At 51.5% G+C, this 26,726-nt stretch overlaps 2 protein-coding genes across 3 annotated transcripts; both read left to right on the plus strand.

Annotated features, from left to right (window-relative positions):
- Positions 1–1,286: 1,286 nt before the first annotated feature.
- Positions 1,287–11,136, plus strand: Tsga10ip (testis specific 10 interacting protein). Its single transcript, XM_087205361.1, is given in 8 exon segments — positions 1,287–1,614; positions 3,460–3,593; positions 3,682–4,325; positions 4,454–4,604; positions 7,360–7,376; positions 7,379–7,529; positions 10,121–10,447; positions 10,941–11,136. Coding segments are annotated over 8 exon segments (1,749 nt in total). The 5' UTR covers positions 1,287–1,422; the 3' UTR covers positions 11,074–11,136.
- Positions 11,137–13,318: 2,182 nt separating this feature from the next.
- On the plus strand, positions 13,319–23,351 carry Sart1 (spliceosome associated factor 1, recruiter of U4/U6.U5 tri-snRNP). Of its 2 annotated transcripts, XM_004852350.4 has the most exons (20): positions 13,319–13,715; positions 15,695–15,752; positions 16,141–16,196; positions 16,787–16,913; positions 17,026–17,131; positions 17,367–17,444; positions 17,560–17,659; positions 17,749–17,891; positions 17,978–18,184; positions 18,890–19,014; positions 19,101–19,234; positions 19,318–19,460; positions 20,898–21,071; positions 21,205–21,315; positions 21,517–21,604; positions 21,998–22,088; positions 22,180–22,315; positions 22,882–22,971; positions 23,073–23,194; positions 23,273–23,351. In XM_004852350.4, the coding sequence occupies exons 1-20, from the start codon at positions 13,403–13,405 to the stop codon at positions 23,289–23,291; spliced, it is 2,421 nt and encodes an 806-aa protein (XP_004852407.2). In that variant the 5' UTR covers positions 13,319–13,402; the 3' UTR covers positions 23,292–23,351. The 2 variants fall into 2 exon arrangements, with proteins under 2 accessions (XP_004852407.2, XP_021120221.2); XM_021264562.2 differs by lacking the exon at positions 13,319–13,715 and having other exon boundaries at positions 16,746–16,913.
- The last annotated feature ends 3,375 nt before the right edge of the window (positions 23,352–26,726 follow it).

Below are 26,726 nucleotides of genomic sequence, written 5' to 3' on the forward strand. Positions count from 1 at the left end.
TCAGTGAAGGAAGAATGAATGATCCCAGTTTTACTGAAAAAAAAAAATGCAGGTTTATACACATAGCTATATATAAAATCACAAGATGGCTGGGCATGGCAGTGCCCAGCACTCTGGGAAGCTCAAGAAGGCAGGAGATTGCAAGTTTAAGGACAGCCTGGGCAACTGAGGGACCCTATCTCAAAACAAAACAAAACAAACAAACAAAAGACCACAGGGATGTAGCTCAGTGGTAGAGCACCCTAATACCACAAAAAACCCCAAAACAAGGCTGGGGATTTAGCTCAGTGGCTCCAGTGCCTGCCTTGCAGGTGCAAGGCCCTGAGTTCAATTTCCAGTACCAAAAAAAAAAAACCAACCCCAAAACACACACTCACACAAGTTATTAATTGGCTTAGTCTTCACAATGGCCTTTGAAGACAGATATTATAATGAACCCTACATTGCTCATGGGGCACTGACAGGGACTGAGAGGGACAATATGTGTAGGATCTGGGATTCAAACCCAAGTGCTTCTCCCACACTTCAAGCATGATGCTCTGCTGCCTCTAAATTGTCAGTTATTAGTGACTATCATAACAACAAACATTTATCAAGTGCATTGCTTTTGCGATTTCATTTAGTCGGTAAAGCAAATGTGTGACCTGAATTCATGAGCAGAGAAGAGATCGAAGAGCTGGTAAGGCGCTAGACAGGCCACCAGCCCCTGCCTGTCCACCTCGGGCTCATCCCATCTCAGTGGTCAGCACAGGCAACTCTCAGGACTTAGCACCCCAAGTCTGTTGGCAAGGCTGAGGAGCGTGGATGAGAGTGAAATGCTGTTGTTCCCTCCAGAGCCTCCTGATTTGCCTTTTGCCTCTCCTGGGCATAGCACTCATCTTCCTGGTCTTTCCTATCCTGTCAGGGGCTGGAGGGCAGGAACTTTGAACAAGATCTCAGGAGAGTTTTGTTTCGCTCTCACAGGCCCTCAGGCAGGGCTGGGGCAGGCACAAGGACAGGGCCTTCTGCAGGCTCTAGCTGGGCATCTTTTGGGCTCTGAGGACCCTTCAAGAGGGCTGAGCCACAAGATCTCTTTCAAAAGAGAGATGCGGAGGGCCGGGGATTTAGCGCGGTGGTTTTGCCACCTGCTGCACAAGCGCAAGGACCCGAGTTCGATCCCCGGTACCAAAAACAAAAAACAAAAGAGAGATGGGGAAACATAGGTCAAGTAAGGGTGGAAGGCTTATACCAAGTCACACAGGGGTCAGCAGCAGAGCCAGGACATGGCCCTGGATCTCTAGACTGCCAGGCCTGACTGTTCCTTGAATTGTCCTGAACTCTTTTCTCCTGGAAGGAAGTCAGCTTTCCTTACCTGGCTGACCCTCACCTGTCCTGCTTTTTGCCAGATGCCTTAAGACTGGCCAGGGACCAGTTGCCATAGAGATGGCTCCAGAGGACAGTTCCAGGGCTGGCAGGTGGAGGCAGGGGATGGAGCAGGACACCAATATGCTAAACACCCAGCTGCAGTTGGTCAGGGCTACATCAGGAGGAGCCACGCAGGATCTGAGGCCTCAGGCTCCAAGGACATCCATGGGGCTGCTCAACCTTCTGTCAAGGATCCCTCAGGCGGAACAGGTGAGGGCAGGGGCTGGGGTCCAACTGCCCACAGGCAAGAAGGCACCTGGGGCCAGGGGAAGCAGGGCTGGGGGAGGCACTTGAGAAGCCACAAGGTTGGAGCTGAGGCTGGGATGACAGTCAGGGAGGCCTCATGGTAGGGAAGCCTGAAAGATGGGGAGTAAAGATGAGGAATGATGGAGTGATTTAGGGCACACTGTAGGGCTGAAAGGGTTTCCAGAGGGAAAATTAGTGCCTTCCACTTTGGCTGTAGCAAGTCCAGAGCCTTGTAGGACATTTAGAAGAGCTATCCTTTTTTGTAGCCCAGGCTGGCTTCCAACTCAGTGATTCTCCCGCCTCTGTCTCCGGAGTGCTGGGATCACAGGCGTGCGCCACCACGCCCGGCTTATCCAATTTTTAAAATTTAAATGTTTTATTTATTTTTTGACTGATTCTCATCTTAAAAATGTATTTATCTAGCCAGGCATGGTGGTGCTCATCTGGAATCCCAGCACTCGTGAGGCTGAAGCAGGAAGACAGCTGAGAGTTCGAGGCCAACCTGGGCTACGTAGTGAGGTGGAGGCCAGCCTGAACTACAAAGGGAGACACTGTCTCAAAAAACAAATGATTTATCTAAAATATTCTATCTTTAGGACAGGAATTTAGCTCAGTGGTAGCACATCTGTCTCGAAAGTGCAAAGTTCTGAGTTCAATCCCCGATACCAAAAAAAAAAAAAATCTGTGTACTAGAGATTGAACCCAGGGCCTTCATAGTGATCTAGATCACCACCCCTTTTTTTTTTTTTATTTGGTACTAGGGATCAGACTCAGGTTCTTATGCTTTCGAGGCAGGCGGCAGAACCACTGAGCTAAATCCCCAGCTCCCCAGCCCTTTTTAAAAATTAATTAGTGTATTGCCTGGTGTGGTGGCCCAGGCCTGTAATTCCAGCATTCAGAAGGCTGAGGCAGGAGGATTACTGTGAATTTGAGGCCAGTCTGGGTTACATAATAAGCCTGGACTTACACAATGAGACCCTATTTTAAAAAAATAAAAATCAACTTAAATAAATAAATAAATAAAATCAATTAATTTTGAGACAGGGTCTCACTAAGTTGCCCAGGCTGGGCTCAAACTTGTGATCATCCTGACTCAGCTTTGCAGAGTTCTGGGATTATAGGCCTGGGCCATCATGCCAAGCTAAATTTAAAAATTTTTAATTGACACATGATAATTGTACATATTATGGGGTACAGTATGATAATTTGATACATATAGACAGTACAATGATAAAATATCAAGGTAATTAGCATTTCCATCTCTTTAAACATTTAACATCTCTTTAAACATTTAACATCTCTTTGTGTTGAGAACCTTCAAACTCCTCGTTTGCAGACCAGTGTGATGGTGAGAAATCTAGACTCTGAAGACCAGGACCAACACGTGCAGGTTACTATCAACTGTGTGACCTCAGCTCTTGGACTTTTTTTGAGACAGAGTCTCTCTATGTAGTTCAAGGTGGCCTTGAACTCACTGGGTAGCCCAAGCTGGCCTCGAAGATGATCCTCCTGCCTCAGCTTACAGACATGCACCACCATACTGGGCTTCTTGGACCTCTCTGAGCCTTGGTTTTCATATCTATGGGGATGATAGAGATAGTCTCCATCTCATTGGACAGGTCTTTGGGAAGATTAGATGTGTTAGTGCCCAAAAGTCCTGCACATGGGGGAGTGCTCAGTTGGGGCAGCTTTCACTATGAGGAATGGAGGCAGTGATTGATGAATCTCAGGGATGAAGAGGGCCCTGGCGAGGGGCAGCGTGGTTCAAAAGGCTGCTCACACCTGGCCTCCTCTCCTGTCCTTGCCTAGGGTGCCCTGAGGAGCGGTGATGTTGTACCAAGTCAGGGCCAGCCAAAGAGGTCTCAGAGCACAGGGCAGAAGACAAAGAAGGACTGCAAGCCCGGGAGGTGGACCAAGAAAGGAAGCTCCACTGAGGCAGAGAAGTGAGCATCTGCGCGTGGGCTGGGAGGGAAGCTGGGGGCCCCGGAGAACCCTGCCCCTAATTCTGACCCCTGCCCTCTTCCTCTTCAGTTCCTTCCCCCGTTCTCCTCAGGAACCCTCCTTCCCATTCCAGTGGGCCTGGGAGAGCTTCATCACAGAGGGCCATCAGGCCCTGGCCCTGCTCCCAGCGGTCCCCCAGCTTAAGACCAGGTGCAAATCCACTGGCAGCCTCCCAGAGGCCCTGGAGAGGAGACAGCAGCTAGGGGCCTGTGGTGGTGCCCCCCTGTCTCCCAGCAAAGGGGAGAACCAAGGGCTGGAGCCATCCAGTGAGTGCGGCCCCCGGCTGCCAGGCAAGAGGTCAGGATCAGGATCAGAGTCCAGAGGGGCTCCCAAGCTGGAAGGTACAGGTGCTGAAGAAGCAGAGAGGGATCTGAGCCCCAGGGAGTGGCCCCAGCTGCCCCCTGGACAGTTGCTGTTGGAGGAGGAGCGTTTCTCAGAGGCAATTGTGGAAACGGAAGAGCAGAAACACCGCACCTCTCACAGAAGAAAGACCTGTTCTTGGAAAAAGGGGCCGAATTCTGGAGAGGAGGCCTTGGAAGAGAAGAAGCTGCAGGCGAGCAGCTCCTGCTCCCACAATCCCCGAGGGCTGCAGAGGGGCAAGTCAAGGGCTCAGGAGCTGGAGGGGCCCTGGGGCCTGGGCAAGCTGCATTGGCAGTTACAGCAAGGCAGCTGTGGTGAGCGCAGCTTCGGGCTGGGCTCTTCAGCAGGGCGTTTACTGTGGGCCAGGCTAGATCGGTGCTGGGTGGGCCTCCCCCTTGGGCCAGGTGAGAGGGTTTCCCTGACTTGCTCCCACTGTGGACAGATCCCCAAAAGCAGCCCTGGAAGGCCTTGCGGCAGGCTGCTGTCCAGACCTCCAACCGGAGAGGGAAGGCCCGTGCCTGGGAACATGATGAGATTTTCTTGTCTGCCAACTTTCCTAATCGCTCATTCCACAAGCGACAGGAGTCCACTAGGTAAGGTGGGGACGGGAGGGTAGGAGCCAAGGATGAGAAATGGAGATGGAGCCAGTTCACCAAAAGACAGTCACTTGTATATTCATTCACTCTATTCTTTTTATTTACCCTATTCTTTACCTATTCATCAATTTTTCTGATTAACCAATCATCTGTTAATCTACCTATCCATCCACCCACCCATCTACTCATCCACCCATCTACCCACCAACCCACCTGTTCCTTCATGGGTCCACCCACCTACTCACCCACTCCCATCCATCCATCCATCCTTCTATCTTTTGATATGTACTCAACAACCCATCCGTCTCTGCCTATTTGGCCAACTGTCTACTGACATAAACTACTTTCCATTCATTTCCCATCTTTTCTTCTGTTTATCCATTAACCTATTAACTGAGTGGTTGTGCAATATATATTGAAGAGATTATCCTTTCCTCATTGTGTTCTTGACATCTTTGTCAAAAATCACTTGGCTGCCAGGCATTTAGCTCAGTGGTTCTGGCACCTGCCTCAAAAGCACAAGGTCCCGAGTTTGATCCCTGGTACCAAAAATCACTTGGCCATTGGTGCCACTGCCTGCCTTGCAAGTGCAAGGTCCTGAGTTTGATCCCCATACCAAAAAAAAAAAATCACTTGGACATAAATGTATGAATTTATTTCTAGACTCTGTATTCTGTTCCACTGGTTTATATGTCTATTTTTATACCAGTACCATATTGTTTCAATTACTATAGCTTTGTAGTATATTTTGAAATCAAATAGTATGATGCTTGCAGAGTCCCTTCCCCTCTTAAGATTGGTTTAGTTCAGTTGGGCAAGGTGCTGCACACCTGTAATCCCAGTTCTCTTGGAGACTGAGACAGGAAGATCATAAATTCACTAGTGGCTTAGTAAAGCCCTACATCAAAGTAAAAAAATTTTAAGGAGGGGATAGAGGTGTAGCTCAGTGCAAAGGCCCTGGGGTCAATTGCCATTGCCCCCCAAAAAGAGTGCTTTGGCTCTTTGGGGTCTTTTGTGGTTCCATATGAACATTAAAATTGTTTTTCTTTCTGTAAAAATGTCATTGGAATTTTGATAAATTACATTAAATCTGATTATTTGGGGGTAGTATGATCCAGCCCCCATTCCCCACAATACTAGGGATTGAACCCAGGGCCTTTGCACTGAGCTACATCCCCAGTTCCTTTTATTATGAGGTAGAATCTCTCTCTTAAACTGCTAAATTGTCAGGCTGGGCTTGAATTTGTAATTGTTCTGCCTCAGCCCCAGCCTGCTGGAATTACAGTCATGTGCCATCACACCTGCCTTGTACCTTGTCTTTTATTTTTTGTTTTAGTATCTTTTTAATTAATTAATTTATTTTTTAGACAGGGCCTCATTAAGTTGCTAAATTGCCCAGGTTGGGCTTGAATTTGGCAATCCTTCTGCCTCAGCCTCCCAGAGTGCTGGAATTACAGGTGTGCACCACCATACCCACATAGACATTTCTAACAGTATTAATTCTCACACAGCCCTCTCAACTTCTTACCCTGTCACCTTTTACAGGAAATCCTCCCCTATTTCTTAGTGCCCTTGTGGCAAAGGCTCCAACACATCACTGATGCCCAATAAATGTACACTGAGCAATGACTGTATCTATCTCCCCCACCTTTTCTGCAGTGCTGGGGATTGAGCTAAAGCACTCACTCACACTGGGCAAGCACCTTATCACTGAGCTACCTCCCTAGGCTTTTAAATTTTGTTGTTGTTGTTGTTGTTTTCTTTGGTAGCAAGGATTGAACTCAGGACCTTGCACTTGCAAAGAAGGCTCAGTGCCACTGAGCTACATCCCTGGCCCTAATTATTTTTTAAATAGGGTCTCACTAGATTGCCCACTAGATTGAACTTGTAATCCTCCTGCTTTAGCCTCCTGAATAGCCAGAATTACAGACTGGCGTGGCCATCACGCCTGGCTTCTCTTTCTTTGTATGTTTGGCTATCTTCTATAGGGCCATGACTCAATTATTCATGAATTCATCAAATAGTGAGTTTATGTATTTTATAAGTGCAGTTTTAGGTGCTGGAAATTCTGTGGCCATGCACAGGACAAGGGACCCGTGTCTCATGAGGATTACATTCTACTTGGGAAGAAGCCTAATTAATAAAGAAATAATGCTGGGTGTGGTGCACTCTCTAGGCTGTGGCAGAAGCATTACCTTGAGTCTTAGGCCTGGGCTATATAGTGAGTTCAAGGCCAGCCTGATCTACATAGTGAGACACTGTCTCAAAAAATAAACAAAAGAAAAGAACAAAATATGTAGCTAGAGATGGAAAATAGCTAGGAAGTAGGGGGGGTGGTCAGGGAAAGTCTGTCTACGACAAAGCTATTTAGTACACATCTGATTGATAAGAAGCAACTGGCCATGAGATTGAGAGAAGAGTATTCCAGATCTGTCTAGCTGCTTGCAGCCACCCACACCTTTCATCCATCCATCCTTCCTTTAATTGATCCCTTTAGCGCTTTCTCATTCCCATCCATTTATCAAGCAGTCTTTCCATCTGTCCAGCTGTGCCTCAAACTGTTAGGCATTAACCTAGTTCCTACCTGATCAGGGGTCAGAGAGAAGAGCAAGGTTTGGCACTCACCCTGAAGGAGAGCTGTTCTGTAAGGGAAATTTCCGAAGAACCCTCTCAGGCTCCTGTACTCCCCTCCCTGGTCGCTTGCTCTCCTGCAGGCTCCTGTTCCTACAGACTTCTCCCCTCTCCTCACCAGGAGCCTGCTGCAGGCTTGGAGCGGCAGGAGCAAGAGGACCTGCAGCAGGCTGAGCTGCGCAGGGCCTGGGAGCAGTGCGTTCAACAGCAAGTGGCCCGCTGCCTAGCTGCCTACGTGCCCCGAAGGAGCCAGCGGGACTGGGCCACCCAGCACAAGCTGGAGGAACTGAGGTAGGAGTGCCAGGCTGCGGAGGGCCTAATGGGATGAGTCGGGGAGGCAGCACTGGGCATTGGGCTGCAGGACCCTAAGGCAAGCCAGCCAGGACACTCAGTCACATTTACAGATGAAAATGCCCAGGAGGAAGGGTCAATCCAAGGTCACCCAGTTAATTACAATAACCCCTTCCGCTGATGAACACTCAAGGTCATAACATTTTGCACATGTTATCACTCTTTCAAATCTTGCTTTTCTTATTTCTAATGCCAGACATGTTTATTATAAAATTTGAATATTATAGAAATAGACAATGTAAACTAGACATGGCGGCACACACCTGTAATCCCAGTACTTGGGAGACTGAAGCAGGAGGATCACAAGTTCAACCCCAGCCTGGTAATTTAGTGACTTAGAAAGACTGTCTGAAAGTTAAAAAAAAATAAAATAAAATAAAAATGTTGGAAATGTAGTTCTGTGCAAAGGCCAGCCACCAAACCAAACCAAACCAAGCCAGAAAAGAATACTTAATGTAGAACATGAACGGCCCTGATGGTCCGATGCCTGGAGATAAAAGTTATGCATAGTCAGGTGGAGTGGCCTATTTCATTCTCTTATATTTTGACTATTTTTCTAGAAAGTAAATTTGTGAGTCATTCATTCATTCATTCATATTGGGGATTGAACTCAGGAGTGCTGAGCTACATCCCCATCTGCCACCCCCCAATTTTGGTTTATTTGAGACAGAGCCTTGCTATGTAGTTCAGGCTGGCTTTGAACTCACCATGTAACCCAGACTACAGGGCTATCCTGCTGCTTCAGCCTCCTGAGTTCTGGGATTATGAGCGTGCACCACCATGCTCAGCTCCCCAGTCTTTTTTTGAATTTTATTTCAGACAAGTTCTTGCTAAATTGCCCAGACTGGCTTCAAATTTGCAATCATTCTTCCTCAGCTGCCCAACTACCTAGGATTGTAGCATGTGCCACCTTTCCCAGCACAGGCAAATATTTGTTTTGTTTTATTCTTTTCAAACAGGGTCTTGCTTTGTCTTTCAGGCTAGCCTTGAACTCATTGTGTAGCCTAGGCTGGCCTTGAATTCACGGCAATCCTCCTGCTTCAGCCTCCTGAGTGCTAGGATTACGGGTGTGCACCACCACACCTGGCCAAATTTCTTTTAAAATTTCTATTTCTAACAGACAGCCAGGTGTGGTGGAGCACACCTGTAATTCCTAGTACTCAGGAGGCTGAAGTGGGAGGATCACTGTGAGTTGGAGGTCAGCCTGGGCTACATAGTGAGTTCAAGACCTGGCTGGACTACATAGGGAGACCCTATCTCAAAATCTGAAAAACAAACAAACAAACAACAAAGGAAGAAAGAAAGAAAGAAAGAGGCACATGACATCATGGGAGAGTATTAATGGCAGCTTGTGATACCTGCCCCACTCCCACCTCAAAATGTGTAACTCCCGTGAATACGCTCTTGAGTGGCGAAAACCCTTTTTTACAGGAACTTGTGTTCCTGGCAATGGGTTCCCAGATCCCATCTTTTTCTTCATGGGGGAAGGTTGCTACCTGGCACCTGGCCACAGGGCCTAGCATAAATATCTCAGGTCTCACTGACTGCCCCCTCTGCCCTTGGGGGACACCACACCACAGCCTGTGGCCAGTCTCTTATGCTTTACTGAAGGACACCTGGTCCTGTGATGGGTGTGGCCAAAAGGCCCTTGGCTCTCTTTATTAAAGCAGTCACTCAGCTAATTAAGGAGTTGCATTTCTTTCCCTTTTGTTCTTCTTTTTCTTCTCCTTCTATGACAAGGTTGTGCTATGTAGTCCAAGCTGGACTTGAATTCACTCTGTGTCCCAGGCTGGCCTGAAATTCTTAGTGATCTTCCTGCCTCAGCCTCCTGAGTGCTGGGACTGCAAGTGTGTGCGGCACTGTGCCCAGTGTAGTAGTCACATTTCTGACAAATGCACAAACTGGGTTTCTGTAAATGGGAACTGCTTCCCCATCGGAGCCCAGACCCTCCCAGGATGTGTTATTTGCAACACACTTCTCTGGTTACTCTGTCCCATTTCCTAAGCTCCCTGCTTATAAGAAGCACAGAGAACACTGGCAAGCTTGTCTGCTTCCTGCTAGAGCACAGCAACGAAAACAGCTCAGAGCCCAGAAAAAGGCCTTCTCAAAGTCACACAGCCATCAACCACAGTGTCCTCCTCAGAGCTGCAGTGTGCAGGGGAGCAGGCAGTGAACTGCAGGGCGGGGCAAGCTGTGCAAGCAGTGCTGGGCTTCTTCTCTGGGGATGGCTGGGGGGACCTTCGATTCACCATCGGTGCACAGCCTAGACTGGGCCTCAGGGCTCAGGTCCCGCTTCCCAGACACACAACCTTAGACAGATCCCTCAGCATTCCTGAGCCCCCGGTAAAATGGGCCAATTATTCCAACCCTGGCAGACCTGGGAAAGAATCCAGGGCAGGGATGGAAATGAAATGGCTTTGTAAAGGTCAGAGCAGGGACTTTCATAAACTCCATAGTCAGGACAAGGCCAGTCTGGATGGGGGGTGGGTTGTGTCTATGGTCAGCTGCCCATAGGCCCATCTCACCCACAGGCGCCAGGAACGACAGCGTTTTGCTGAGTACCAGGCAGAGTTGCAGGGCATCCAGCACCGGGTGCGGGCCCAGCCCTTCCTGTTTCAGCAGGCCATGCAGGTGAGGCTGCAGCGCTCCCCTGAGACCCTCTCAGAAATCACAGTCCATGGTGGCCTCAGCAGCCCCAGTGCAGAGCAGGAAGCCCCTCCTCTCTTTCCTCAGGCCAGTGCTCGGCTCACTGTGACCTGGCGCTTCTCCCAGGTGCTGTCGGCACTGGGAGTGGACGAAGAGCAGCTTCTGGCTGAGGCAGGAAAAGGGGACACAGAGGGCACTGCCAGGAAACCCAGGTGAGGTTGGCTGGCTGGCTGGCTAAGGACTGGCTCTCCTGAGCTGCCATGGAAAGGGACACAAACACCGGACTCTGGGTTCTGTAGTTTCCTCTGTGTCACCAGGAAGGTGGGGCTGGGGTTATTCTTCCCACTTCCCCACGAGGAAACTGAAGACCTGAGGACCAGGGCTTTTCTTACAGAATGAATAAGCAGCTGAGCCAGGCTAGGGGTCTGTGGCCATCCGAGTGGCTGCACACCAAGCCATTAGCGGCTGGTGCCATGCTAGTCACACGTACACTGTCCCTTACACTGTAGAATATCCTGGTGCAGAGCAGGGGTAACAAAGACCACTTTGCAAGAAGGAAAATGAAGCTCAAGGAAGGGAAGTCACTCGTGCAGGGCCACACAGCAAGCCAGTGTAGGAGCTGGATTTGAATCTACGGGGTCAGTGGTTTCCTTAGTCATGGGGTAGGGAGCTGCAGAGCCCACTGTTCTCCATCTTGTCTTCAAGGAGCCACAGATCAATGGGGGTGAAAATGAAGCCCTCTTCTCAGAGCCCCCCAAGGAAGGAACCCATCAGCAGCCAGCCTGACAGGCGCTTCTCCCCCAGCCTGGACCCAGAGAATAGTCAAGACAAAAATTAAAGGCCTTGTGGTGAATCCAATGTGAGATTTCTGAGGTATGGAGGAATGGCTGTGGGCTGGGAATAGGAGGTGTCAAGTGCGTAGCAGCAGGCTTAGCTCTATCCCCCCTCCCCCAGGAGCTCTGGCTTTCTGCCTGCCCCCCACCCAGCACACACAGCTTAGTCTCTGCTCCTGAGGAGTAGTGCATTTCTTTTTTGTCTTATATTTTTGTCTTGTATTTTTGAGAAAGCGTCTTGCTACTATGTAGCCCGGCTGACCTTGAATTTGAGGTGCTCCTCCTGCCTTCTGAATGCTGGTATTACAGATGTGCACCACTACACCTTGTGGGTGGGGCTTTTTTTTTTGGTACTGGGAATCGAACTTGGGATCTTGCACTTGCAAGGCAGGTGCCGGAACCACTGAGCTGAATGTGAGTGGGGCATTTTGAAAAGCAACAACTGAGACTTCTCTGTTGTCTCCAACATTTATGCTGAGACCTAGAAACTCAACAGTGAACATGACAGACTGATTTCTGCCTTTGAGGACAACCAGTCCCGTGAGGGAGGGAGGGTTTAAAGGGGTGCACAGAACACATCCTAATGTGCTGAGATGTGTCTCACAGGGAGCCCACAGATGGAGTAGCTGTTGGGTGGGGATGTCAGATTTTGAACCGGGCTTGTTAAGTCCCAGTAATTTTAAATTAAAGCCTCTCTGTGAGCGTGTGTGTGTGTGTGTGTGTGTGTGTGTGTGTGTGTGTGTGTGTGTGAGAGAGAGAGAGAGAGAGAGAGAGAGAGAGAGAGAGAGAGAGAGAGAGAGAAAGAGAGAGTATATAGAGGGAAGAGAGAGTAGAAGAAAAAAGCACACACATGGGAGTGTCAAATTTTGCACTCAATTTCATGGGTTCATAAACACACAGAAGCTCATCTGGATCTCCTTGGCAGTTTACAGGTTAAATAAACCCAATCTAGGGGATGTGGCAGAGCAGCGTGTGCTGACAGTACTAGTTACGGGGGCGGCTTCGAGGCTAGGCTGTGCAGCTACCCGTGTGTGGGGAGTCTCGAGATAGAGGAAAACGTGCTGCCTCACTCAACATCCTATACAGCCACGACCCTATAAGGCCCACGGGAAGGGCGCTCTTTGGAAAGGGGGAAGCTGTCCACAGAAAGAACGGGAAGGACTGAGCGCCTCGGGGAGGGGCTCTCAATTCCGAGGAGGCTGATTTAGAAGTCCCCTAGGTCTTTTTTTTAATTGTTTATTGGTACATTTTAGGTATACAATAGTTACATTCATCATTGGGATCTTGTACCTTTACATGATGTATCTTGGTTCTTATTTTTTCCCCATTCCTCTGCCCTCCCTTCACCCCCTCCTCCCCTATTTACAAAGACTTTGTTTCCATGTTTTTCCTTTTCTCGTTTTTCTTTTCCCTTCTTTTCTTTCCCCACCCCTCACACTTCCCCTACTCCTTTAGACCTTTTCTTCCTATTTCAAATGATCAGTTATACAATTTGATCCTTATTTACACTTTTAGTTTTTCACACCAGAAAAACTATTCGGTATTTACACGTGTGTCCTATTTATTTCACTTAAGAGTATGGCCTCAATGTACATCCATTTAGCTATAAATGTCTCTAGTTTCTCATTCTTTATGGCTGAGTAGTACTCCATTTTACAGAAAAACCACATCTTTATCCAATCTCCAGTTGATGGGCATTTGGGCTGTTTCCAAGTTTTAGCTATTACAAACTGTGTCGCTATAAACATGGGTGCACATATATCGCTGTGGTATGATTCTTTTAATTCTTTGGGGAAGATACCCAACAGGGAAATAGCTGGGTCAAACGGGACTTCTAATCCTAGTTGTTTGAGGTTATCTCCATATTGACTTCCACAGTGGTTGCACCAGTCTACACTCCCACCAACAATGGAGACGGGTTCCTTTCTCCCCACAACCCTCCCAGCATTTGTTATTGGTTGATTTGTTGATAGCAACCATTCTTACTGGGGTGAGGTGGAATCTGCGTTGTTTTTATCTGCATCTCTCGAATGAGCATCTTCTAGATCTTAAGATCTCTGGAATTCACGACTCGCATTACCCTACACACAAGAAGTCCAACTCTGCGAAGAAGACCACAGGCTCAGAGACCGCCACTCAGCTAGAGACGGCTGCGCTTGCGCATTCGGGTTCCAATCCTGGCCTTCCCATGAGTCCTTGGGGTAGGGTCTAACCACGGAAGTAGCCGCTCTTGGGTTCCGGCAACAAGATCACGGCTGCCGTGTGACCCGGAAGTATTCCCATTTTGCGTCGTTGGGGCTCCGCGGCGGCCCCGGTCCAGCTTGACGTACCACAATGGGGTCGTCAAAGAAGCACCGCGGAGAGAAAGAGGTAGCCGGAACTACGGCGGCGGCCGGCACCGGGAGCTCCGCTGAGCAGGCGCCGCGGCATCGGGAGCACAAAAAACATAAGCATCGAAGTGGCGGCGGCGGCAGCAGCGGCGGTGAACGACGGAAGCGGAGCCGGGAGCGTGGGAGCGAGCGCGGGAGTGGGCGGCGCGGGGCAGAAGCCGAAGTCCGTAGCGGCGCTCACGGGAGGGACCGCAGCCAAGCCGAGCCCTCCGAGCGGCGAGTGAAGCGGGAAAAGCGAGATGATGGCTACGAGGCCGGTAGGGGTTGGGTCTGTGCAGGGGTGGCGCGGGGTGGGGGTCCGGGACGTTCGGCCCCGAGTGTGCGTGCAGGTCCGCGGGGCTTTCCAGGCGCAGGCTCCTCCAGGTTTTCTTCTTCAGCGCTTAAAGGGCTTTCTCTGGTTGTTTTGGGTTAAAACTTGACTTCAATTGTCTGGCATTACACAGGCTCTCAATAAATGTTGGGTGAATGAATGAAGAAGTGCCAGCTTGTGCAGAGGCGAGAGAACACCTGTCGTGGTGGCGCAGGCCTGTAATTCCAGCTCTCCGGGAGACCGAGGCAGGAAGATAGTAAATTCGATCAGGGTGGGCAATTTAATGACTTAGCGAGTTCGTGTCTCAAAGGGGCCGGAGGTGTAACTGTATGAAGGCTCTTATGTTCAATCCCCAGTACTAAAAAAGTAAAACAAACAAAAAAACTGGTATTGAGCAAGTCATGTAGGGTTCATGGTAGAGACTTGAGGAAATAAGCTAGGCTGGGGTCTGACTGTACTGTAGGCCTTGTTAAATTTGGGCATTGTTTCTAGGGTGTTAGGAAATTATGGATTTGAGTTGGGGAGCAAGTTTATCAGATTGATGTTTTGTAAAAGTCACTGCTTTTAAGTATTTGATCAGAGATAGGACTGGAGGCCCAGAAGTCAGAAGGGCTGTAAAGCAACCAAGTGAGGGTTGATGGTTGCCTGCATCAGGGCAGCAGCAGTGGGTTGGGGAGAAGTGGGCAGACTAAAGACGTGTTTTGGATTAGGAGCGAATAGAATTTAGTGTTTGGATCAGAAAGGGAAAGAGAAGAAAAAAGTCTGACTCTTTGTATTTTGGGGTGAACAGTTAGATGAATGACAGTGACATCTTTTGAAATTGAGGGTTTTGGAAGAGACGATTTGAAGCGGGAGAAAGATAATAGACTCAGTTTTGGAGAGTATTGAGATTGTTGTTGGTGGAGAAATTCAGGATTGGGGCTGGATAGAGTGATTTTGGATTTATGAATATTTAGGTGGCCAATGAAGCCCCCTCGAGAGTGTGGAGTGAGAAGTTAGGATAAGAGATACAACTTGAGACATGCCAGTAGTTTAGTAGTGACAGATGAAGATGGTACAGAAAAGGAGGTAGAGTAGCCAAAAAGGAATAGCAGAGGCTCACTGTTCATGGGTTAGATGGTAGAGAGTATTGCTAGGAGGAGGGGATGATCAACAGTGTCACTCACCATGAGAAATAAAGCAGACTAGAACTGAAAAGAATCCATTGGATTTGGAACTAAAGAGGCAGGTGATGTTGTAAAGGGCCTAGGTGGCGAGAGGGACCTTGGAGATTAAAGAGAAATGGGTTGGGGATACAGGAAAGGATGTGCTCATCGGTAGATGCTGGTGGAGGGAACCCCATCTGCTGATGTCAAACCTCTGTGGTGGTCAGTTATTTGCTGTATGTTAGGTGGCTGGAGCAGGTCCAAAATGCTTATTTGTCTGTGTCTCCAACATCCAGCAGAGTACAGTTTCTTCATGTTGCACAGAGGACACAGTCTTGCTGCTGATAAAGTCTGTGTCCTGTGGGGAGGAGGAGACCTGAGCCGACAGCTGCTGAAGAGTTCAGGGCAGATCATTCTGATCGGTAGTTGAACAGGACTTCATGAAGGTCCTGATAAGATTTTGTCAGTCAGAGCAAGGCCAAAGAGCACAGTTGAGGTTCAAAACACAGTATGTACAAAAGTGGTTGGAGACAGCGAAATGAGAAGTGCAGAAAGTTGGACCTTGTGGGTCAGGAAAAGAAGATGCTAAAAGAGCAGGACTGATAGACAAGGGCTCAGGTAGAAGTAATGCTGGGGAGCATAACAGGGAAGAAGCTGCAGCTTTCTGGTGTTGCAACAGACCCAGGTGCTAATGCTCATCTTTGACCCTATGGTTGGAGCCACAGGTGCTGGCTTTGTGGCCCTGTGTTCAGCCCCTGAGCTGTACTTTGTGTTGTTCCAGCTTCCAGCTCCAAAACTAGCTCAGGAGATGCCTCGTCACTCAGCATTGAGGAGACCAAGTGAGTACTATTTCCCTGTGCTTCGGCTTTTTTCTTCTGAGATAGGCAATTTGTGGGGCAGCCTCCTGGGGAGCCTTTCTTCCACTACAGTGTGCTAGTTGGATTGGGCAAGACCATGTAAGTCATCATAGCTGCTTTTGAATCACAGGGAAAGGAACTTCAGAGTCAAGCAGGAGGGCATTGGCTGGTTAGGGGGAGGCCAGGCCTAGCACCCATGTTCCCGAGTCTGGGGGATGGTTCCTTCCAAGTGTCCTAGGCTGTCCAGGTCAGGCCTGTACTTAGCCCCGCTTCAGACTGCTTGTTCCCACTATTGTTGCCTCCCGTCCAGAAATGCACTCGACACCCTATTTCTTTCATAGTTTCTGACACTTGTATCTCTTGTCCTCAGTAAACTCCGGGCAAAGTTGGGGCTGAAACCCCTAGAAGTCAGTGCTGTCAAGAAAGGTGAGCATGGGGCTGAGGATGGGGGTCACAGGAAGGCATTTGGGTAGGGCAGAGAGGTCATTTGAAGGAGTTTTTGAAGAAAGTGGGACGAGAGTGCAGAGGCAGCACCATTCAGCAGTCCTGTTTATACATTTGCCTGCTATCATAGTATGGATCTGGGATGCATTTGCCCTATTTGGCCCTGGAGTCCTCGAGGTGCAGTTATATGGGCTGAGAGGTGTGCATAGTTGCTGCGTACTGCCTGAGCTATGCAGGTATTGATTAGTTTGCTTAAAAAAAAGGGGGGGCCTGGGATTTAGCTCAGTGGTGCCGCCACACCACCTGCCTCGCAAGCTCAAGGTCCTCAGTTCAACCCCAGTACTAAAAAAATAAAAATAAAAAAAATAAGGAGCTTTGGAAGGTTGAAGGTTCTGTCATGCTGCATGAGTTGACAGGAATGTGGGGATGAAGTGGGGCTAGGGAGGTGAAGGACTCTTTCCCTCTCCTGGCCCCTTCTGGCGCCCTGAGCTAGAAGGGGGCAGAGTGAGTGGCTCCCTCCTCTCCCCCCAGCCATGGGCAGACATAGCCTCACGTCTGGGCCCCCCTTCCAGAGGCGGGCACCAAGGAGGAGCCCGTGGCCGCTGATGTCATCAACCCCATGGCGATGCGACAGCGAGAGGAGCTACGGGAAAAACTGGCAGCTGCCAAGGAAAAGCGCCTGTTGAATCAGAAGTTGGGGTGAGGGAGTTCTGTCCAAGGTCGCCAGGGGCAAAGCTGCTGTCCTTTCACTTTGTGGGTTGGGGTGGGAATCAGGCACTGGGCTCCCCTGAGCATTCTCTTCCTTCTTCAGGAAGATAAAGACGCTGGGGGAGGATGACCCCTGGCTGGATGACACTGCAGCCTGGATTGAGAGGAGCCGGCAGCTGCAGAAGGAGAAGGACTTGGCAGAGAAGAGGGTGAGCACTGGGGCAGCCGGGGGTGGTGAAGGATAGGAGCTGGTGAGTTTAGGGCCTGAACTTCAGGAGGTGACACAGCGTGGACAGGGGAGGCCCATACTCAGGGCTATCTGCTCTGGGTTCTGCACAGCCTGCAGGTTCTGCCCTCTCTGTACTTTCACTTGATAGAATCCCTGGTGTCTTCTGGTAATGCTAAAAGGCCTGAGGTCACGGGTCATCCTTTCATGTCCCATAGGCCAAGCTGCTAGAGGAGATGGATCAAGAGTTTGGTGTCAGCACTCTGGTGGAGGAGGAATTTGGGCAGAGGCGCCAGGTGAGGCTGTAGCAGCTGGAAACAGTGGGCAGAAGGAAGCTCTTGGCCTCGGTGCTGCCATCCCAGCATTGGGGCCTACATGTGGCCCCTGACTCGGCTGGACCTTCCCTCATAGGACCTGTACAGTGCCCGGGACCTGCAGGGCCTCACTGTGGAGCATGCCATAGAGTCCTTCCGAGAGGGGGAGACTGTGATCCTTACCCTGAAGGACAAAGGTGAGCAGCACAAGGGTTCTCAGGCTAGGTGCTTGTGCACTGCTGAGTCCAGTGCAGGTGGGAATGGCCACTGCCTGCTCTGTTTCCAGGTGTGCTGCAGGAGGAGGAGGATGTGCTGGTGAATGTGAACATGGTGGATAAGGAGCGGGCAGAGAAAAACGTGGAGCTGCGGAAGAAGAAGCCTGACTACCTGCCCTATGCAGAAGACGAGAGCGTAGATGACCTAGCACAGGCAAGCCGGCTGGGCTGCAGAGTGTTGGCACGGAGTGCTAGAAGACTGGCCGGCTCAGGTCCCAATCCGTGCCTCTTACCTTGCAGCAAAAACCTCGCTCTATTCTGGCCAAGTACGACGAGGAGCTGGAGGGTGAGCGGCTGCACTCCTTCCGGCTGGAGCAGGGCGGCATAGCTGATGGCCTGCGGGAACGTGAGTTGGAAGAGATCCGGACCAAGCTGCGGTTGCAGGCACAGTCCTTGAGCTCGGTGGGACCCCGGCTGGCCTCTGAGTACCTGACGCCTGAGGAGATGGTGAGCCCCGGCCAGGCTGTGTATGGGGTGGCCATTGTCCTGCCCCTTGGGAGTCTACGGCTGCCCGCATTCCCCAGGAGGAGGTTGAGTGTTGGGCAGTACTTGGCTCTTGGGTGAGTGGTAAATAACAGATCAGGGAGGCACTGGGTGTTGACAGGCAGAGACTATTGAGCCAGTTGAACCCAAGTTTGTGTTCCTGCTCTGCCACACGGCCAGCTTGTATCTTGGGTGAGTCATTTAACAGAGCCTGTGGCACCCATCCAGAATAGCAGTGACAGGAGCCACCTCCCGAAGCTGCCACAGTGTGAGGAGTTGCAGTTTTATAGGTGCATGTGGATCTGGCGTGTGGAGAGACCGGGAATAGAGGTAGACAGCTGGTGCTGTTGGCATCATGGCCAAGCAGGAAAGAGTCCAGGAGCCAGACTGCTGAGGGTCCTGGGCCCAGCTCTCCTGCACAGGAGCTAGGCAGCCCCAGGAAAGGTACTTCACCTCTCTGGGCGTTGGTTCCCTGTCTCACAGTGAGTGATATAGCACCCACCCACAGTGGAGTGATACAGCACCCACCTCAATGTGTTGTATGTATTGGAAGTGCTAGGCATGGTGACAGGCAAAATGACACCAAAAGAGCTGTCATTGTTACTGGCCTCTGATGGCCTGAGGTCACAGTTCACTCTTCCCTCCTCATATCTCTTTTTACCCCCTCAGGTGACCTTTAAAAAGACCAAGCGGAGGGTGAAGAAAATCCGTAAGAAGGAAAAGGAGGTGGTTATGCGGGCAGATGATTTGCTGCCCCTTGGGGACCACACTCAAGATGGGGACTTTGGTTCAAGGTGAGCTTAGACACAGTGGTGTGGTGTGAGGGCCCGGCTGGTCCAGCCCAGGCGCTGATGCTCACTATGGGGCCTCTTCCTTCTAGGCTTCGGGGCCGGGGTCGACGCCGAGTGCCAGAGGCAGAAGAGGCCACCCCGGAGGATACCGAGAAGGATGCTGTGCCTCAGCCCCTGCCATCGGATGACACCCGTGTGGAAAACATGGACATCAGTGACGAGGGTGAGGGGCCGGCTGGCAGGGGTGGGGACAGGGCCCTGGGAGCCCAGGAGCTGATGTGAGCAGGCATCCTTTGTTCCTGCCAGAGGACGGGGGAGCTCTGCCATCAGGGTCCCCGGATGCACTGGAGGAGGACGAGGCAGAGCTGGAGTTACAGAAGCAGCTGGAAAAGGGGCGGCGGCTGCGGCAGCTGCAGCAGTTGCAGCAGCTTCGGGACAGTGGTGAAAAGGTGAGGCTGACTGGAGTGACCAGTCTGTGTGTGGCTTCTATCCCCAGGAGCATGTGCACCTTCCCACTGGAAGCCTCTTTTCTGTTAAATGTCACGTGATAAGCAGGTGTCTAGATTTAGCAGGTGGCTCCTGGCCTCTCCTTTCTTTGGGGACATGTATTGATGCCTCCTATAAGTCAGGCCCCATTCTCAGGGCTGGGGTATCACTGGGAAGTGGGAGACAGGGCTGACTCTAGTGTAGGTGAGGGGTAGCAGGGACCTTGTGAACACAGGACAAACTGTTCAGATAATGGCAATTGCTCGGCCGACAGTAAAACAAGGTGAGAACAACTGTGTTCAGAGAGGGCTCTTGGGTGACCTTTGAGCTGAAATTTGGGGTAATGGCAGTGGGTGTCTTTTGGAGAAATGACCTTGGAGCGCTCAAGGACAGGTAGGCTGGAGCAGGGAGTGAGCACCTGGACAGCGAGAGCTAAGGTGAATGGTCAGTGAGACCTAAAGCCACAGCCATTGCTGATCTTCACAGGGCACTTACATGAGCTGGACACAGGAGGACGTGGTGACTAGAACTACTCTAGGAGTTTGCTGTCCTGTCCTGGGGGTTACAGGGTTAGGGGGCATTATTTTCTGTTTGTTTGTTTGTTTGTTTTGTACCAGGGATCGAACTTAGGGCCTTGCGCTTTCAAGGCAGGAGCGGTGCCACTGAGCTAAATCCCCGTCCCCTTGTTTTGTTTTTTTGAGACAGGATCTCACTATATAGTTCAGGCTGGTCTTGAACCTGTGGCAGTTCTCCTGCCTCTGCTTCCAAGTTCTGGGATTATAGGTGTACACTACCACACCCAGCTGGGGGAGGATTTTTTAAGAGCGAGGAGATACTGGGTATCTGCTGGGTGAGCGTCTGCACAACAGGAGGTGTTCGGGTTGCTGGGCTCAATCCTGGCAGCACAGGGAAGCTCTTCTCAAGGCGCCTTGTTGCTCATAAAGCAGGACAGGAAATGCCAGCTGGGAAGTCAGGAGGGTGGGCTGTCTGACTCCTTGGGCATTGGAGGAGCTTCCAGAAGAAGTGAGTCCTGGAAGGGGAGCTGCTGGGTGAGATGTAGGTGGCAGGAGAGGCCCTGGATACCCAGACAGTATGTAGAGGCTTTGGAGAGGGCTGGCACAGGCTTGGTCAGGAGGGATTGTGTAGGATTTTGGATGTTAATTCAAAGGGAAGTAGGGAGCCATTGCTGGGTTGGAGCAGAAAGTGACTCATTAGGGTAGGTAGGGATTAGAAATTGGACAAAGGAGGGCCAGGGAGGCAGAGGAAGCCAGTCAGACCATCTGGTTTGGGCTATGGGAATGGCTTATGTACCAGACCCAGGGAGGATCTGTGGGTTCCCAGGTCTCTGTGGCATCACCCCAGAAACTTCTGGGTCTGCCCACAGCTGCTCCCTCCCCCAGGTGGTGGAGATTGTGAAGAAGTTGGAGTCTCGCCAGCGGGGCTGGGAGGAGGAGGAGGATCCTGAGCGGAAGGGGACCATCGTGTTCAATGCCACCTCGGAGTTCTGCCGCACCTTGGGGGAGATCCCCACCTACGGGCTGGCTGGCAACCGGGAGGAGCAGGAGGAGCTCATGGTGAGTCCCACAGCCCCACTGCTCTCTGGCCTGCTCTGCTTTTGACAGGGGACTGTGGGTCCTTGGTAACAAGCCCAGCCCTTGGGGATGGCAGGCTGGTGCTACCCAGGCTAATGTTGGCTTCCCGCCCCAGGACTTTGAACGGGACGAGGAGCGCTCAGCCAATGGCGGCTCCGAGTCAGATGGAGAAGAGAACATTGGCTGGAGCACCGTCAATCTGGATGAGGAGAAGCAGCAGCAGGATGTGAGGATGTGCAGGGGTTGTGGGCTGGACAAGGGTCCCAGGCTTCCACTCAGCTCAGTCCCTGCCTTCCTGAGGGACCTGGGGGCTTGTCTTCTCATCTGTAAAATGGGCTCTACAGTCCCAGGGTTAGTGGGGATGAAGTACTGGGGATGACTGGTGGGCAAGGAGGTGCTCAGACCCCCCACTGTGTGCCATCCCCAGTTCTCTGCCGCCTCTACCACCATCCTGGATGAGGAGCCCATCGTGAACAGAGGTCTGGCTGCTGCCCTGCTCCTGTGCCAGAACAAAGGTGCGGGCGGGTGCGTGGTATGGGAGGTGGGTTCGGGTGGCCCCCTTTGCCCCTTCTTCAGTCCTGATGCCGTGAGCTGGGTCCCTGAGCTGAGTCCCTGAGCCACTCCTTCCCGTTTAGGCTGGTTCTGGGCAGTCACAGTAGCATCTGTCCCTCTGCTGTGCATTCAAGGATCTGAGTCATTTCCAGGAAGGTGTGGGCGAGTGGAAACAGACTTTCTTGTTAGGGTCCCAGCTCTGCATGTCCTCGGCGAAGGGCTGATTCCTTGTTTCCTTTGTCTACAACAGCCTGACATTCTACTCCCCAGCAGGGCTGTGAGCCTTTCATAGCACTCACATAGCTGTCCTATCTTTGGGGTAGGCAGCTTGGACCTTATCGCCCCTCTGTCCCCAGGTCTGCTGGAGACCACAGTTCAGAAGGTGGCCCGGGTGAAGGCGCCCAACAAGTCCCTGCCCTCAGCTGTGTACTGCATCGAGGACAAGATGTGAGTGTGGCAGTGGGGGTGGTGCCAGCATGGGGTTGCCAGGAACACTGTAGGTGGTTGGTGGGAGACACAGATCTCTGTTTTGGTCCAGGGCCATTGACGACAAGTACAGCAGGCGAGAAGAGTACCGTGGCTTCACTCAGGACTTCAAGGAGAAGGATGGCTACAAGCCCGACGTTAAGATCGAGTATGTGGATGAGACAGGTCGGAAGCTCACACCCAAGGAGGTGAGTGGGCCCTTGGTGGATGGGACCAGTCTAAGGGTGACAGGCTCAGGGAGGGCCAGAGCCCATGGAGGCAGTGCAGCACTGCAGGCCCCTCTCTGGCCTCCCACTGCCTAGGGGCCTGGTGAGGTGGCAGATCCTCTGTCCCTCAGTTTCCATTTCTAGTACAGCAGGCTCCTCAAATGCTGGCATGAGGGTCAGACAGGTGCCTCTGTACCTCTTCCCACCTACTGTAGCAGAAGCCTCCTGTGCTCAGGGCACCATCCTTGGTGGCAGGATCCAGGACCCCCACCCCACCCCCCATACACATCCCCATCCAGCCCCAGCCTTCACATGGCAGGTCTCACTCCAGATCCCCACTGCCCCTGTCACAGCACATCTGTTTGAGTGTCTTGTTACCTCTACTGGGGTCCTAGGATCCTTTTCCCATCCCCTTCCCTCCCACCTAGGCCCTACGTTCAGTTGGGCGAGTTAGCACCCCCCACCCTGTTGGAGTGCTCCTTGGATACAAGTGGCCCTGGCCTCACCCGGGGTCCCTTCAGCTCCCACTTCTTGCCCTGTGTCCCCAGGCATTCCGACAGCTGTCCCACCGCTTCCATGGGAAGGGCTCGGGCAAGATGAAGACTGAGCGGCGGATGAAGAAGCTGGACGAAGAGGCGGTGGGTGCTCAGGGACCTAGGGGCCTCTGCATTGGTTGGGGCTGAGGGTGGTGACTGCTGGGCTGGCTCCTGCCCCTGTGCTGACTGGTGCCAACCCACAGCTCCTGAAGAAGATGAGCTCCAGTGACACACCCCTGGGCACGGTGGCCTTGCTCCAGGAGAAGCAGAAGGCCCAGAAGACTCCATACATTGTGCTCAGCGGCAGCGGCAAGAGCATGAATGCGTGAGTCGGGGCTCTCGGGACAGGTGGGATGGGGTGCCATGCCCCTGCTCCGCCCTCACACCTCTCTTCTCCCCACAGGAACACCATCACCAAGTGAACTGGTCAACCTTTGGTGCCCTCCCCACCTTAATGTTAAATAAACCTCCCTCATTTTTTCCTTCCTGGCCTGGTACAGACTCCAGGGCTGGACCTAGCAGGAGGGGAAGACGCTTCCCACAGGCAGGCTGGTCCTCATGCTCACAGTCAGCTTTGTTACCTCAGGCATGTTACTGAGCCTCAGTTGTACCATTTGTACGGTCCACATCCCTGCTCCGTAGGATGTTTGAGGATTCAGTGAGCTCCTTTGTTTAGTCATTCACTTGGAATTCAGATCTGAGCGAGATGGGACAGATCCCCCCAAACACATGTGGCTTAGTCTGGCTTCTGCCAGGTCAGCCTTGGCCATCAGGTGGCTCGAGTACCTGGGCAGAGATGAGGAAAGAGAGCAGAGAGAAGTTGGTTTGTTCCCTCCCCTGCTCCAGGTGGTGCACAGGGTCTGCTGTGGAAGTCCTCCCTTCTCCCCAGGCCAGCGTCCTGATGTGCAGTACAGGGTATTACTGGAGACTTGGTCCCCCAGGTGTCCAAGGCTGCACGGGACATTGCCCTGTAATCTCCCTAGACGGTTCACAGGTGTCTCAGGGATGGCCAGCGTGGCATGGCAGGGACTGGGTCCTGTGCAGGGACGGGGTACCACCACCTGTCCTCGTTTTCATTCTGCCTGGGCTACATTCTATGCTGAGTGGGCTGGGCATCCTGACACCAAGCTGCCTGGGGAGGGTGGAGCCCATGGCCCCCACATGGTTGCAGCAGGCAGGAAGGGATCCCTCCCAGGAGCTCTGGGGAAGCCTGGCCTACACAGGGCCTAAGAAAAGATGATAGGCAGTTACCTAGGGAGTAGGAAGACAGCAGCTTGCTCTTGCATATGTGCCCCCAGTTACATTCCAGATAGGCCACAAATTTTAAGATAAAAGAATGAGGCCAAAAAATAAGTTGAAATGATTTATCTTTGGTAGTATTGGGGATTGAACCTTTGCAACTGAGGTACATCTCAGCCCTCTTTATTATTTTTTTTTAAAAACTTAGTATGTGTTTGCAGTACATAATATATTCATTGTAGGGGAATTGGTACAAGTACATAATACATCTCAGTTCTTTTTTCCTCCTTTCCTCCCCACTTTTTTTTTTTTTTTTGGTACCGGGGATCGCACTTGGGTCCTTCCGCTTGTGAGGCAGGCAGTGGAACCATTGAGCTAAATCCTCGGCCACCTCCCCACTTTTTTTGTGACGTCAGTACTGGGAATTAAACCCAGGGCCTTTACATTGAGCTACATCTCCAGCCATTGTTTTTTTTTGGTACCAGGGATCGAGCTCGGGTCCTTGCGTTTGCGCAGCAGGCAGCAAAACCACTGAGCTAAATCCCCGGCCCCCCAGCCCTTGTTTTTTGAGACAGGGTCTTGTTAAGTTGTCCAGGGTGGGCTTCAATGTACCATCCTCTTGCCTCAGCTTCCCCGAGTGCTGGGATTATATATGTGTGTTATCAGGCTTGGCTGAAAATGATAAATTAAGAAAAATAAACTTGGAGTGAAACAAATGTAGGCAAATGACAAAACCCAGTTGCCCTAAAATAAACGGTGTTGGACAGTGCAATTACTGTGTGACAAAGACCGCGATGCAAAGTCAGCTCACTGGTTCCTTTGCTCTTTGTCTCCTCTATTCCAAGTCTGATTCCAGTTTACTTTTTGCTTTGGTTGTTTGCTCAGGAAGAGAGGGTGCATGCGGGGTGTACATGGGGATTGGAGGAAACCATTTCTCTCAAAAGCCTGTGAGGTTGGAGCCAGGGATTTAGCTCAGTGGTTCCTACGCTTGCCTTGTAAGCGCTAGGTCCCGAGTTCGATCCCTGGTACCAAAAAAAAAAAAAGCCTGTGAGGTGCTCTCCATCGCTGGGATGGTTGGTCTAGCATCATTGTTGGAGCTTGTGCCTCGTTTGCAAGAAACAACCCATTAGGTTGTTGCTGCTGCTGTGATAGCCAAAATCAGCAGAGGTCTTGAGCCAAGATGGCCCCAAGATAGGATTGATGGGTTTGGCCCAGGTGGCTTCCTGACTTTCTGGCCCTGGTCACTGGGTGGCCTAAATAGAAGGGAATCAAAGGATGTCCAGGGACCTCCACCAGCCTTCCAGTTGGTGCTGTCTGCTTGTACCCTTTGCATTCTGTACCTCTTGGTCCCAGCCTGGGCACCTTGCTCTTCTCAGAGGTACTCTAGCCTGCTTCCTGGGCATGCATTGCCTGGTGGTTGAGGGGCTATGGGCCACCAAGTTCCCTGGAGGGCTGAGCCTCTAGGGAAAGCAAGAGCCGAAGGGGACAGGCCCCAGCTTTGCTGCCCAGCAGTTGGGTTAAGGTCACAGGACTCCCATGACCAGGCTCCTAGGCAGATTGATGCTCAGGGTGCCTCAGATCAGAGGAGGCATGGGCTCTGTCCACTTTGCCTCTGAGTACTGCCCACTTCTGCCCTTGGGTAGGTCTTCTAGGGCTGGTGTGGCCTGTGAGTGCTCTTAACTAGGTCAGGCCTTGTTCTTGGCTCTGGATTTGTGCCCTCTGGCCTATGCTTACACCCTGCCCTCATCCCCTAGACCTTCCTTTAAGCTCAGCTTGGGGCTCTGGCTATTAGTTCTGCCCCATTGTGTGTGCCCCTTTACTCATCTGCTAAGAGATACAATAAACCAGCAATGGTGACCCATACCTGTAACCCCAGCACTGAGAGGCCAAGGCAAGAGGATTGCACAAGCCCAGCCTGGGCAGTTTAAGACCCTGTCTCGAGGTTGGTGGGCTGGGGTTGTAGTTTGATATGAAGGTCCTGGGTTCACCATCAGTACTGGGGGAAAAGCCTTCAGACCACTACTGGGGCCATTTTGTCTTCTAGAAGTGCCTTCTGTCAGTGATAAAGCTTCGTGTTCCCATGGTCTACATGGGGCAGGTGTGCTGGTGTACAGGGCTCTGGTGAGAACCAAAGCCACTTCCCCAGAAGCACTGGTCCACAGGCACCATGGGAAGATTGCCTCTCTCAGGGTCTCCACTCCAGCCAGGCTAAGCCCAGCCCTTGCTGCAGCACCTGCCTCCCTTGCCCTGAACTGTTGCTCAAGGCCCGGATCCTTCTAGCTTTAACGGCCCTTTCCCATTCCTCCCCACTGCACCAGTGCCCAGCAGTCACTCTGCCTTCCCTTCCTCAGACAGGCCTTTCCCTCTAGGGGATACAAGCACAATAAACCTATGCCAGTATGTGTTCCACCTTGAGGGAGCAGACAGCCCAAAAATGGATTTTTGTCATGTCTGGTCACAAAAGGAAAACCAAGAAAGTGGAGGACCAGGTCAGGTTTCCCCACCAGAGCGCTCCCTGCAAGGCAGGTGTGTGCAGAGATGGTAAATTGGCAAATGCCAGATTGGGGAGGTGTAGGTGCCTGGGACTCAGATGACAGATGAATACACATGGAGGTGTC

Source organism: Heterocephalus glaber, unplaced genomic scaffold, assembly GCF_053883595.1.
Source record: "Heterocephalus glaber isolate CG9 unplaced genomic scaffold, H.glaber_assembly_v1.0 deba00000594, whole genome shotgun sequence".
Taxonomy (NCBI): domain Eukaryota; kingdom Metazoa; phylum Chordata; class Mammalia; order Rodentia; family Bathyergidae; genus Heterocephalus; species Heterocephalus glaber.